The sequence below is a fragment of the Callospermophilus lateralis genome, chromosome 5 (genome assembly GCF_048772815.1).
Source record: "Callospermophilus lateralis isolate mCalLat2 chromosome 5, mCalLat2.hap1, whole genome shotgun sequence".
Classification (NCBI taxonomy): Eukaryota; Metazoa; Chordata; class Mammalia; order Rodentia; family Sciuridae; genus Callospermophilus; species Callospermophilus lateralis.
The window spans coordinates 52,164,241-52,178,045 of record NC_135309.1 but is presented as its reverse complement, the minus strand read 5'-3'; the positions used below and the strand labels follow the sequence as shown (position 1 = coordinate 52,178,045).

The window sequence follows — 13,805 nt, the reverse complement described above, 5'->3', positions numbered from 1 at the left end:
TTGATGGGCAAGTAACTATAATCTAAAAGCTATGCTTTAAGTAAGAAATATACCATCCAGAAAGGTCATTCCACCAGACCGAATTTAGGAAAAGGAATTCTCCATAAAGTTCAATCTAGCTGCTAATAATATTACACTAATTTGATCTACTGTACACTTTCCTTAGCAACCTAATATCGAAGGAAAAGTTTTAGAGTTTCCCTTATTAAAAGCTAGTCAAGATGTCACACTGGAACTTAGGGTTCCTTTCTCAGTAACCTCTCAGCTTTTTCCATAGTCTGAGAATTTAAGCTTTCTTAATTCTCAAAATATTGACCCTTTTTGTTGTTTTTAAAATATTTTATTTTCTGTGCTAGGAATTGAATCTGAGGTCTTGTGCTTGATATATAAGCACTCTACCACTGAGCTACACTCCCAGCCCAATACTGCCCTTTATTCAGCAAGGACCTTCAAAGTTATTCCATTGATCTTAGAGATAATTTTGTATTATATCCATTGTCAACATATTTTTGATAAAAGTGATGACCTTTCCCAATCCTATATAATTTTTTAATGAAAAAAATTCAACAGTCTCTCCCATTTTCTTCATTCATGGATTCCTTTACAGCTCCACTGGTATTAACCAAATAAAAGCTAAGAATATTGGAAAAACTTTTCAAGTATCTCTATACTTTGACACAGCATAGCACTTGTCACTTTGCTGAACAAAATTCTAATCAAGTAACTAATGAATCATACTTATTGCTATGTTTCCTTGAAGAATGCCATATTGTAATTTCCAACTAAGGCTTAATTGATGCTTAAAATATTCCACAGCATATAAAAATTAGTAGTTCTCTTCTAGGGAGAGAGATGGGAGTTTGGATAGCCGTGAAAAGAAGCTTTTACTTTTCACTTTTGTACAATTGACATTTATCATGCACAAATATAGTCTTTTAATTCTTTTTTAAATAATATTCCAAAGTTCCACTTAAGAGCTTCAATTGTAATCAATGGATTTTATATATGACAACACTATTTACTAAAAAGGGAAAAACAATTTCCAAATTTATAGGTAGACCCAGATATTCTAGATCTTTCAGTCTGCCTATTAATACATACTTAACTATTGAGATAAGTTTTGTAATTCTTCCAATTATAACTTTTACATTGTTTCTTACCTACTTGTGAAATGACTCCGAAGATAAAGCATCAAACAATAGTTTTAACAACTATAATTATAAAATATTACTTTTGTGGCACTAACAACTATAGTTCAAATCTCAACTTTTGAAAAATTAATAATGAATTAAGATTTTATATCATAAACCAAATCAAGGCCTTAAAAAGCAAATAATTAGAAACCAGTGGACTAGCTATAATGAAAAACTGGCAAAGTCAATTACCTCCAATGTTTTATATATTCAAAAACTAAAAGCATAGCTTACTTGTTATAAAATCAATCTCAAAAACATGTTTTGAGCTATGCTTTATTACCTGTAGCTGGGTTGATGCTAGCTGCAATATGAAAGTGGCAAAGTGCATTCGCATGCAGTGGAGTGTTCCTGTGGACATGATGAGGATCTTGCTGATGAGGCAGATAGCCAGTATGTGCTACAAGTGCAAGTGATCTCCTCCGACCTCTACGAAAATGTCTTAGATTTACCTGTGTGAATAAAAGCAAAGTAAAACTAATGCCTATATTGTATGTGTAGTCTGCATCATAACTGTTATTTGAAGTTACATATACCCTATTTCCAATAACTTTATTTGTAAAAAACATCTTTCAATATTTTAATAGCATATTTGAATCCTGAAGAATAACATTAACACTTAAAGTGCATGAGTTCCTTTCTCAAACTCTACACAACACTTTGCAATTTTTATTTGGTTTATTTTCTTAAAATTAATTTCCTGAAAAAAATCATTTTTCCAATAATGTGTCTATAAACAGTGTCTTTATTTATACAACTTTGTCCGCAGCTTACTCCCTGTGTCCAGGAAGCTTTGAATACTACCGTAATACATTAGAATATTTATTAATTTACAGAATATTTTCATCAACATCATCTCATCTGATCCCATGAGGGAGACACTACAAATATTGTCATTCTCATCTTTTGTATGATAAAACAGTTTATATAGAACCCAAGCTCATCTAGCTAACAAGAGGCAGAGCCAAAGTAGAAAAACTCTTCAGATTCCTAGGGTAGGACTTCTTTGAGCTATTATTATACACAATTCTATGTGTTGTTGAGTATACAATGAAATATACATTTACTTACACTCGGAAATATTAGAATACTATTCAGATTTAAAAGAATTGTTCCATAATCATATAAAGGATCCAAAGATAAACCATTTGTTTTCAATATGAGTCTGTCTTGTTATTCTATCTTTAATCAAATCAAACATCAAAAGTTGACTTTTACTTTCCAAACTAATTAAAGACTCTAAGTTTTGGTGGTTCTAAAGACAACAAGTGATAAGAGTAAGATAAACTAGTCTACCACAAGTTCTAAGAAAGAGGAAATAAATTACAGTTAAATCTTAGCATTCTTCTATTTTAATTTACTTTGTTAACTCAGCTAAGTCAATTATCATCAGCTTTTTGTTATCACCAGTTATGCGGTAATTAATTGGTTTTATGCTCTATACAAAGTCCTTAAGAATGTTTTTGGAACAAGATAAAACTAAAAATTTGTGAAAATTATTTTCCTAAGACACAGATTTCTTATATTACTGTTACAAAAATGGCAGTGTACAAAGTTTTTAAAATTCAAAGGAAATAATCTCTAATAAAAACACTCACTTCTAAAGCATTTTGAACTCGTTCTTTACTGGAAGTATTTCTCTTGAAGTTATTTGTTAAATTAATTGGTTCCGACCAATGATTGCAGTCACCTCCATATAGCAAACAATCATTTGGTAAAAATGTCTCTACCCAAAGACGACACACATTATCTTTGCAGCAAGTCAATAGTACATTACATACAGACGCCCTAAGGAATAAAAAGATTTTAGAGGCAAGAATACAAGTTTCACACAATATCATAAATACTCTACAAAGTTCTATAAATAAACATACATAACGAATATAACTACAAAAAAGTCAACATATATGTAGATTTTATCACCATAAATGCTTGCCAGCCTATTTCTTTTCTGCCTAGAATTCAGTAATTTTTGTTTCAATAATCTAAGATTCTTCTTGCATTTAAAGAACAAAGACCAAGATCAAGCCATAATTCTTTAGCTGATAACAAAAAAATTATATCATCTAATAAAATTTTCTGATTTATTTAGTGGATGGATAATACTTTAATTATTTAATAATGCTTCAGTTTTACTTTCTTTTTTTTTTTTTTGGAAGGGGGTTTACTGGGGATTGACTTTCTGTAATGGAACCTACACACTGGTCACTAACAGGCTACAAAAATTATTTGTATATTTATTCTCTCCTTGCCTATCTATACCTAAAGCAATTGAGAACAAGAACACTCATGATAAATCAACACTCCACTGGCCTTCCTTATTCTTGACTTTCAGTTCATTCCTTCCTGTGACCTCTTTCAAAATAAAAATAAATTATACATATATTTTAAAAACCTCTAAACATCAAGGTGTAGAGGCCTGAATTCATATCAATGAAGATTTCCTTCTACCAGGTAATTCAATAAGTTTAGAAAAATGAAAGAAAAAGACATAATACCTTGTAGAAGGTACTTATTCCAAAATATCTGGCTAAAACCAACAATCAATAGAAGGCTTTATCAGATAACTCAATGGGGTTGTAGTTCAATGGTAGAGCATTTGCTCAGCAAGTGCAAGGCCCTGCTTCTCCTTCCTTTCCCCACCCTGCTTCCAAATGTTTTTCTATCCCTCTCCTAGCCTCCCTTCCTCTCTGTTTCTAATATATTCACATATACACAGACTATGGCAATGAAATTAAAAGTAAAGTCCAGGTTTATATTGTCAATAAGTAATTGGTAGAATGAAAAGGCTTATTAAGGAACAGCAGAAGGTAGTCATTAAAGAACTGAATCAAAAGAGGCATAAGAACTTAGAAGCAAAATAGCAAGGAAATAAGGTCACAATTCAGAAGCAAGGAGAGGGCCAAGAAGCTGAAGTGTAGGAAGCCCCAGGTGAAAACCCTCAGAATATCTTATAGATATTCAATGTGAACAACTGGCAAGAGGTATAAAAAAGGCATGGTGGGACTACCCAGATCTGTTTGAGACATTACCCTGGCAATATCTTTCTTCCTCACTTCTTTACAAAGGTATCTTATCTTCATTGGCATATTGTGTTAATATATAGCAGCCTCCAAAACAACAACAACAACAAAAAAAAAAAAAACAATAGGTATAACCATGTGATGAGTAGGGGTCCCTAACACCTGTTTTACTTTAATGTAACAACAACCTAAGATGATTTTGAAACTTGATACCTGCAACCAAGTCTTGGAGGTTCTTTCGGGATATCATTAAAATTCTCAACCTGCCCTACATTTATCAATTTTTAATTAGTAAAAAAGTAAATGCTCGAAATAAAAACTTGTCCATTCTTTCTCAATCCATCAGTCCCTTTACATACATTAGTCATTAGTGAGGGAATCTTTATTTTATATAGAAAAACAAAACAAGGTAGAAGCCAGGTATGGTAATGTGAACCTGTATTCCAGTTACTCAGGAGGCTGAGACAAGAGTTTAACTTGAGCCCATGAGTTCAGAGCCAACCTGGGCAACACACACAGTCTAAAAAACCAAAACAAACCCAACTGTATCATCCAGTGAAAATGACATGTCAGAAAAAGTAACAGTCTTTGATGGAATCACATTATTCTCTTGAGAAAGGGTCAGCCTTCCCACAATATACTTAAAGGCAAGCTGGTAAAACAAAAATGAAAACTAAAAACCTCAGAGATTAGCTGTTTTCTAAATGACAAAAGTTCAAAAGTGAAATTCAGGGAGCTTCAAAAAAATGTAGGGTTGGTGATAACAACTGGGGTCATTCTAACTTTTTAAACTAAGTTAATATTTTGTCATGACCTTACTATTCTAAACACATTTTTACATGGGTAAGCAACAGTCTCAGAGGTAACAGAACAATAGTACTCATACACAGCTGGGCTAAGTTTGCTTTTGCTAACACTATAGATTGTTCACACTTTCTTATCCCAAAGAATCTGAAACATTTTCCTAAGAACCGAACTATTATTTTTCCTAGAGTGTCCCTCTTATACCTATACCTTGTTAGACCAGAGGGATGGACAAGAAAAACAGTGTCTACTGTACTACAGCCTAAAAGTCTAGGTATATATTTTATTGGCCCAGAAATAAAGTTAATGAATGATTTAGCTGCAATATCACAGACAGCTTAGGAGGTTTCATAGAACATAGCACACAGATGACAAAATTCACAAAACAGTGAAAAAATAAGAGACAAAGTGAAATGGCACAGCCAAGCTGAAAATTGCCATGTTGTACTAAAAAGGATTTCTATCTGTATTTCAGCAACTTAATTAAGTATAGGCAAAAATTCAGTGTGGTATCAAGTCTTCCAAAGACAACAGGAAAGAAAGGAAGTACTAAAAGGTATATATGTGTATGTTAGGGTGTGTTTGTATGGTTAAACCTATACCCAGTTCAAGGAATGTCCTCAAAGACACTGGGAATAGTCAGGTAAATGCTTGGGAATTCAAGCTATCTCCTCTCAATAAAGATACTATTTAAAAAAAGAAATCTAGGACTGAGGTTGTGGCTCAGCAATAGAGCTCTTGCCTTGCATGTGTGAGGCACTGGTTTCAATCCTCAGCACCATGTTAAAAAAAAAAAAATAAACAAAAATAAAGGTATTGTGTCCATCTACAACTAAAAAAAAAAAAAAAAAAAAAAGGAATCCAGAGGAGATATGTGCTAGAAGGCACAAAACGGGGAAATGAATATGAAAAAGTTCAAACAATAAAAGATGTAACAACTGAACAACACAGAGAAGGAAAAGATGCACAAATCTGACTTAAGACATATAATATGAAAGCTAATTATCATACCTTAAACTCCTTTCACATGGCTCTTATACTAAGCATCAATCATAATTGACTCATAGCCATAGGTATAAATACCAGGGGGTAAGTAATAGTACTCTAATCTTCAAAGGCTCAAAATTCCTATAGCTATACACTCTCAAAGTGAGAAAAGCAATTCAAATCACAATGACAAAGTTCTCTTAATACACAGGAAAAAAATGAACAATCCACTGACCTAGGCATATATTTGCTTGTTTTACGCCAGGAAAATCCATTTATAGCTCGAGGATGGGCCAGATATACAAAAGAAAAGTCAATTTCTCCTTGGGATTGTTTTTCTGAACTTCCATCTGGAGAGTTAACAGCTGTCCGCCAGTTTTCTACGTTATACCATACCTTTAAAAGGCAGTCATCCTACGGGAAAAGAACCAAAAAAAAGCCTAGATTAGAATTAAATTTAAGTTAAGTCAAATAGCAAAAGTAGGATTTTCCTTCCCAATGTCAGGAACTTGGAGATTCGAAGAAGTATTAAACAGGACAGAAAAAAATCTCTGATTCTGATAGTTTTCTATTAGCATTCCTTAATTTTAAGAACTGGAGTGGGTGAATGGGTGTATTCTGTGTTCAAGAAAATGCTTGCTAATTACCACATACTATGGAAAATGGAATCATTTGGGAAAGTCTGAAAGATGAAATTAGGGGCTTTTTTCCTCTTAAATCAAGAATCATCTAAGAAAGCAATATCACCAACAGAATTACAAAGACTGCTGAAAACTGAAAAAAGAACACTTCATTTTCTAAGACTATGCTGACAACAATAGGTAATAAATAATATTAAATAAAATACTCTATGTATGATAAAATTTGCACTTAATTTGAAAAAATAAGAAAAGAATAAGGGAGACTAGAAAGTACTAGGTGCTGCTTTTAATTGGTAATTCAATTTTTACTTAGAAATCCAATTAAAAAGAACAGTTCAAATTCTCTCCTCTAAAAATAAACATATTTTTCTGTGGTTTTACAGGGTCTCATATTCAGTGTGCAGAAGGCTTTGGGCATGGAAACAATAATTTCAGACGACTAGTGCTTCATGAACTGTTCTGTGAACCAATGATTAAAAATAAAATAATTTCAAGAAAAAATACACTACTCTGAAATGAACAGATAACAACAAAGTATGTGCACTAAAGAAAAAGCTATAGCTTGTTGATTGTACAACATGTGGAAGGTACTTTATATACACTGTCTAAATTAATTACATATGCCACTTTGTATACACTGTCTAAACTAATCCTATGATTAAATGATCTATAAACTAGGTTTTATTATACTATCTTACACATGAGAAAATGAAGGTGCAAAGAGACTAATTTGCCCTATATGATAAAGTTGGTAAAAGGTAGTATACATCTAGATCTGTCTCTGAGTTTAAGGTGTTTCAATTATACCATACTGCCTTTTAACACCATTATATTTAAACAATTTTTGCTATTTAGTTTCTAATACAAAATAATGTTTCAAATTAAAACAATAAAAAAATGAAGCTGAATAATATTCTTAAAGTTTAAAATTAAAGTATAAACACACAATTTGACAATAGCATTTCATGATTTACCTTCCCAGCAGTGGCAAAAAATTCTCCATCTGGTGAAAATTTCATTAAATGAACTTGGGAAGCAGTTCTGAAAATTAAAGATAACGAATAATTTACAAAAAAAATAAGAAAAATTATAATATTCTCAAAATTATACTTCAGCATGGCTTCAAATAAAAATTTTGTGACAATACAGTTTCACACTCATAATTTTGTTACATTTTCTTCTAAGGCACTGGGTCTTGCTGTGTTTTCCAGGGTGGTTCAGAACTCTTAGGCTCAAGTGATCCTTCTGCCTCAGCCTTCTATGTAACCTGGACTATAGGCATACTGGACCCAGCTATAAAGGTACAACTATCTTTTTTCAGTGCTGGGACTAAACCCAGGGCCCTACACATGCTAAGCACATGCTCTACCACTTTAATTTTTTTTGGTTTTTTTTTGATGATCTTGAGATTGAATCCAGGGCCTTGTGCATGTGAGGCAAGCACTCTACCAACTGAGCTATATCCCCAGCCCTCTACCACTTTAAGTGTACCTAAATATGAACAAGTTACTAAGATAAATTTCTTAAAAATGTTTTTTAGTTGTTGATAGACCTTTATTTTATTTACATATTTATATGTGGTGCTGAGAATTGAACCCAGTGCCTCACACATGCTGTACCGCTGAAACTACAACTCTAACACCAAGGATAGATTTTAACAACAAAAATACATTCCCTAAGAATCAAACAAGTAATGATTTGTCAAAATCTTTAAAGCATAAAACAGAAGTCACAGCTTTTATGCCCTTAGAGAATTACTTCAATTTTTAATCTGGAAATGTAATTTCTAAAGTCTGTATCACTATATTCTTAAATATATTTTCAAACAATAAACCAGTATTTTAAAATGAATTTGGCCTTCCTTTGGGTAACATTTACTTAATTAATTATGTGTGGGTTAATAGGAGATTTGAAATAATCATGAATTCAACTGGCCCACTTCATCCATCTACTTGGTATATACTTACCTTTTCTTCTCAAAGGAACTTTGGCTTATACTGCCTTCCCCTCTCACCCATAGATTGGTCTTAAAAATCCTATCACTGGGCTGGGGTTGTAGCTCAGTGGTAGAGCACTTGCCTAGCTTGTGTGAGGCACTGGGTTCAATTCTCAGCACCACATATAAATAAATGAATAAAATAAAGGTCTATCAACAACAAAAAATATATATATATAATTTTTTTTTCAAAACAGCCTGTCACTATCATTGCTTTCTAGTTTTCTTTTTTCGAAGTCATGCTTAGCTAGATCTGTACTAAACATATTTACAAAGCAGGCCAAGGAGAAATTGTCACATTTCATTTCAAATACAAATAATTTTTTCTAAGTGTAATAAATATGTTTCTAAGTGTAATAAGTGCATTTTAAAGTGTTTTAAATCCTCAGTGTATCTTTTTGTATATCCTAATTGGGATTAACCACATTTCAAGTGTTCAATAGCAATAGGTGGTTAGTTACTACCACACTGGCACTGGCACTCTAAAACATGGAAATTCACCCCACCCCCCATCTTTTTGTTTTATTATATAGAAATTCAATTTTTTTCTCCATCTGACACTTATTTTTGTACCAGCTACATAAGAGACTCTAATTTCACTTTGCCCTCTACAGAGCTAGCTAATTTGTCCCACTGTAAAATGCTAATTAATATACTGAGTATGCATGCATAATTGAATCAATTCCTGGAACCTAATATCTGTTCCTATACTAAAAACAAAATGCTCAAACAGCTATAGCTTTAGAATTCACTTTACTATAATGTATACTCTTATTCTTCTTTATTTTCAGAATTTCCTTGATTTTCCCATTTTGTACTTTCAAATGAAATTTAGAACTATACCCAAAAGTAGAAATTCCAATGGGATTTTGACAAGGTTTACGGTCAACAAATAGATTTTTGTTTTCAAGTTTCATTACAGACATTTATTTTAATTTGGTTAATTTCAAATACTCATTGACATCTTGTATACAATTTAAGGCAGAGAAAGAAAAAAGATACACGTCCTTGGACCACAGGCCAGACTGTTAACTGAACTGGGATTAAGATGGTATAATTTCACCTCAGCAATATATAGATTAATATTAAAAAAAAAAAAAAAAAAAAGACTTCCAGAGGTGGAGGCTATAGCTCAGCAGCAAAGCACTTGCCTAGCACTTTGTAAAGCACTGGGTTCGATCCTTAACACAACATAAAAATAAACAATTAAAAATAAAAGCATTCTGTCCATCTGTAACTACAAAAAAAAAAAATTTAAAAAGACTTCCTCACAATTGGAAGTTTTTCATTCAAAAAGTAAGAAAAGTGTCTGGCTTCCTTTGCATAATTTAGCAAATTTCCCATTAATGATCTTCATACAGGCCTTCTACATTTCTTTTATTTCTTTCTAGTTGTTTTGACTTTTTTTTTTTAATGGATTTTGGAACATTGGATACAGTGAATTCGTTATGTACAAAAAAAGGCATGTCACAGACTAAAAAAAAAAATACCAATGCTAGTGCAGTTTTATACAAACTAAAATGCATTTATAATATCATAAAACAGGCTTATCAGTTTAATTCCCTAATTAATTGCTTACTTGCAATGCCAAATGCATCTCCAATCCCCAAAGTTAAGATCTGTTTTATCAGGATTTTCACCTTCAGCTGCCTTGTGCAAGTTAGTATTGGACCAGAGTTGCAAACAGTTCGAACCAGTCAAAAGACGACTACCTAAAAAAAATATTATTCGTCATGTATTATTTAGGTATTTAATAGTGAGTTCAAGAGATTCACAAAATACTATGAAGATAATACAACTTCTAAAAATAAAAAGATAACTGTGGAAAAGAGAATTTTAATTTTGTTGAAACAGCTTAGAAAAGAAAGATATCTCACTATCTCTCAATTCATCACTTGTTTAAAAAGCATCTTACTTGTACCATGAATTGTGTTAGGCAATCAGGATACAATGACAAAATATTATCCCTTTGTATGATAAGTTCACATCCTAGTAGGAAGACATGGAAATATTATGATCCAATATAAAGTATTATCAACATGACAGAACTGTGTATAAGATTTTAGGGAAAAATTATACCTATAGTGAAAATAACAGGAAAAGTAATGAAATACAACCTGATCCTTAGTCAACTAACCAGTAGTAGATACGACAGGCATTTCGGAAAGGAGATCTAATGTGAACAAAGGCCTGAAGGCACACACTCAATATATATTCCCAAAAGTTCCTCAATCTAGTATGGTGAAGAAATAAGGTACATACTAAGGCCAGAAAAAGATACAAGGTTGTAATAAAATTTTTTAGAGAGAAATTATAAAGCATTTTTCAAGTTCATAAGGAGTTCTGAACTTTGTTAAAAGTAGTTGGGAATAAAATGTTTTGAAGGAAGAGGGGCAAGGTTTACATAATTGTACCTGTACCTTAGAATAAGGGGTCATAACAAAGAGATGGGCTTAATCTCCCTCCATTGAGATAATATACAAAAGGAGCTCCAAGCCAGCCTGGTCAACACAATGTAACTCCCACCTCAAAAAAATAAAGAATAAAAAATAACACAGAGTACAAAATAAATAAGGCTGGACGTGGTAGAACAGGTCTGTAATGCCAGCTACTCAGGAAGCTAATGCTGGAGTGAGGATTAAAAGTTTGAGCCTTGCCTGGGCAATAAGACCCTGACACAAAAAACATCATCATCATCATCATCCTCCTCCTCCCAGGTATAGAATGGAACAAAGGCAAGTAAAGTAACATATGGTATATGATTTAAAATGTGAAAGACAGAGTGTGGATATTAAAGTACAAAAAAAGGATAAAAAGTTTAAACAGAAAATGTTATTACTTAGGCAAGATGCAATAGTGGATTTGGGGACACTACAAGGAGTTTACTATCTGAAAAAAAAAAATGTATGCCTTAATACCTGACATGCTATATATAATAAGTAAATATTAATCAGGACCAAAATATTAATTTCACTTAAAATATTTTATATTTGTTCATAAATAATTATGTACAAGGTTAATTTATAAAATTACTAATATACTATGAGCTCCCAAATATTTATTATAGGAATAACCCATTTCACAACCAAACCACTAAAAAGAAAAACAAAGAACTATTATATGTAAATTTTAAAAGATTAAAAAGATAATCAACAGTCATAAGCTGTTGATAAGCCACTACCAGAAATGTTAAGAAAATAAAGATACTGTACTATAAAAATGATTTTAAGAGAAATTTAATGTTAATATTATCCTCTGAAGCATTAGTATGACAAACAGCAAGTACAGATTCCAAGCTTAAAGAAATCACTGAGTTCAAATATTAAATGTTTTTAATATAGTTATGAGGTAACCATTCTTGATTTTTAAGTAATATGTTCATAATTACAAAACTAGCAATATGTCAACATTTATTGAGAGCTGAATATATGCTGTGAAGACAAATAAAACACTAAACAAATTAGAATCTCTGCCCTTGTCTAAATTTTAAGAAAGTAAACAAGTAATTATGATAGATTGGATACACTGGAGTGAGATAAAATCTCAGTGTAGTTTTAATTTGCATTTTGCTAAATGCTAGAGATGATAAACATTTTTCATATATTTGTTAACCGATCCTATTTCTTTTTCTATTAAGTGTTCAGTTCCTTTACCCATTTATAATATTTACTACAACATAATAATCATATAACTTATCATCCAAACAAAAACGTTTTTAAGGTAAAGGCTAAACTGTCCATAATTATATAAAGACAATAAGCATAAACCAGAACAAAAGTCACACTACCCATAGTAGAGTTGTATACAAAAGGCTGTATTAAATGACAAATTTGAACTCAGTTTGAACCTCTTTTTATTGTGAACATAAAATATACATGTAGTGCTGTAATTTGGATGTGGCTTGTCTACCAAGAATTCAGGCGTTTGAGGTTTGGTCCTCAGTGTAATGGTGTAGAGGAGGTCATAATTCTTTTTTTTTTTTAATTTGCTCTTATTATTACTTATACATGACAGTAGAATGTATTTTGACATATTATACATATATGGAGTATAATTTCTCATTTTTCTGGTTGTACATGATATAGAATTACACTGTTGTATAATCATACATGCACACAGGAAAGTAATGTCTGATTCTTCTACTATCTTTCCTGTTCCCATTGCCCCTCCCCTTCCCTTCATTGTTCTTTGTCTAATCCAAAGTATTTTTATTCTTCCCTACCCCCAAATTGTGAGTTAGCATCCACATATAAGAGAGAACCTTTGGTCTTTGGTTTCTGGAAACTGGCTTATTTCACTTAGCATGATAGTCTCCAGTTCCATCCATTTACCAGGAAATATCATAATTTCATTTCTTTTTAGGGATGAATAGTATTTCATTGTGAATATATACCACATTTTCTTTATCCATTCATCTCTTGAAGGGAACCTAGCTAGGCTGGTTTCATAGTTTAGCTGTTGTGAATTGAAGTTGCTATAAACATTGATGCGGCAGCATCACTATAGTATGCTGATTTTAAGTCCTTTGGGTATAAACCAAGGAGTGGGATAGCTGGATCAAATAGTGGTTACACTATCAGTTTTCTGAGGAATCTCCATACTGCTTTCCTGAGTGGTTGCACCATTCTGCAGGCCCACAAGCAATGTAACTTTTTCCCCACATCCTCGCCAACTTTTACTGTTACGTGTATTTCTGATAATTGCAGTTCTGACTGGAGTGAGATAAAATCTCAGTATAGTTTTAATTTGCATTTCTCTAAATGCTAGAGATGTTGAACATTTTTCATATATTTGTTGACCTATCCTATTTCTTTTCTTGTGAAGTGCCTGTTCAGTTCCTTTGCCCATTATTAATTGGGTTATTTGATTTTCTAGTGTTAATCTTTTGAATTCTTTATATATCCTGGAAAATAATGCTCTATCTGAGGCGTGTATGGCAAAGATTTTCTCCCAATCTGTAGGCTCTCTCTTCACATTCTTGATTGTTTCCTTTGCTGTGAAGAAGCTTTGTGGTTTGATTCCATCCCATTTGCTGATTCTTGATTTTACTTCTTGTGCTTTAGGAGTCTTGTTAACGAAGTTGATTCCTAACAACTTCCTAAATTTGACATGATGTAGATTTGGGCTATTAGGCACATGGTCTCTGATCTAATGCCTAAGT

The 13,805-nt window shown here is 32.2% G+C and overlaps 1 protein-coding gene across 2 annotated transcripts in view; it reads right to left on the bottom strand.

Annotated features, from left to right (window-relative positions):
* The window catches only part of Dmxl1 (Dmx like 1), a 175,997-nt gene that overhangs the window by 129,423 nt on the left and 32,769 nt on the right, over window positions 1–13,805 (bottom strand). For both annotated transcript variants that reach the window (XM_076856669.1, XM_076856670.1), the window contains exons 5-9: window positions 10,224–10,356; window positions 7,623–7,689; window positions 6,243–6,421; window positions 2,792–2,981; window positions 1,477–1,645 (exon numbers count right to left, since the gene is read on the bottom strand). In XM_076856669.1, coding sequence (XP_076712784.1) covers window positions 1,477–1,645; window positions 2,792–2,981; window positions 6,243–6,421; window positions 7,623–7,689; window positions 10,224–10,356 — 738 coding nt within the window. The remainder of the gene's footprint in view (window positions 1–1,476; window positions 1,646–2,791; window positions 2,982–6,242; window positions 6,422–7,622; window positions 7,690–10,223; window positions 10,357–13,805) is intronic.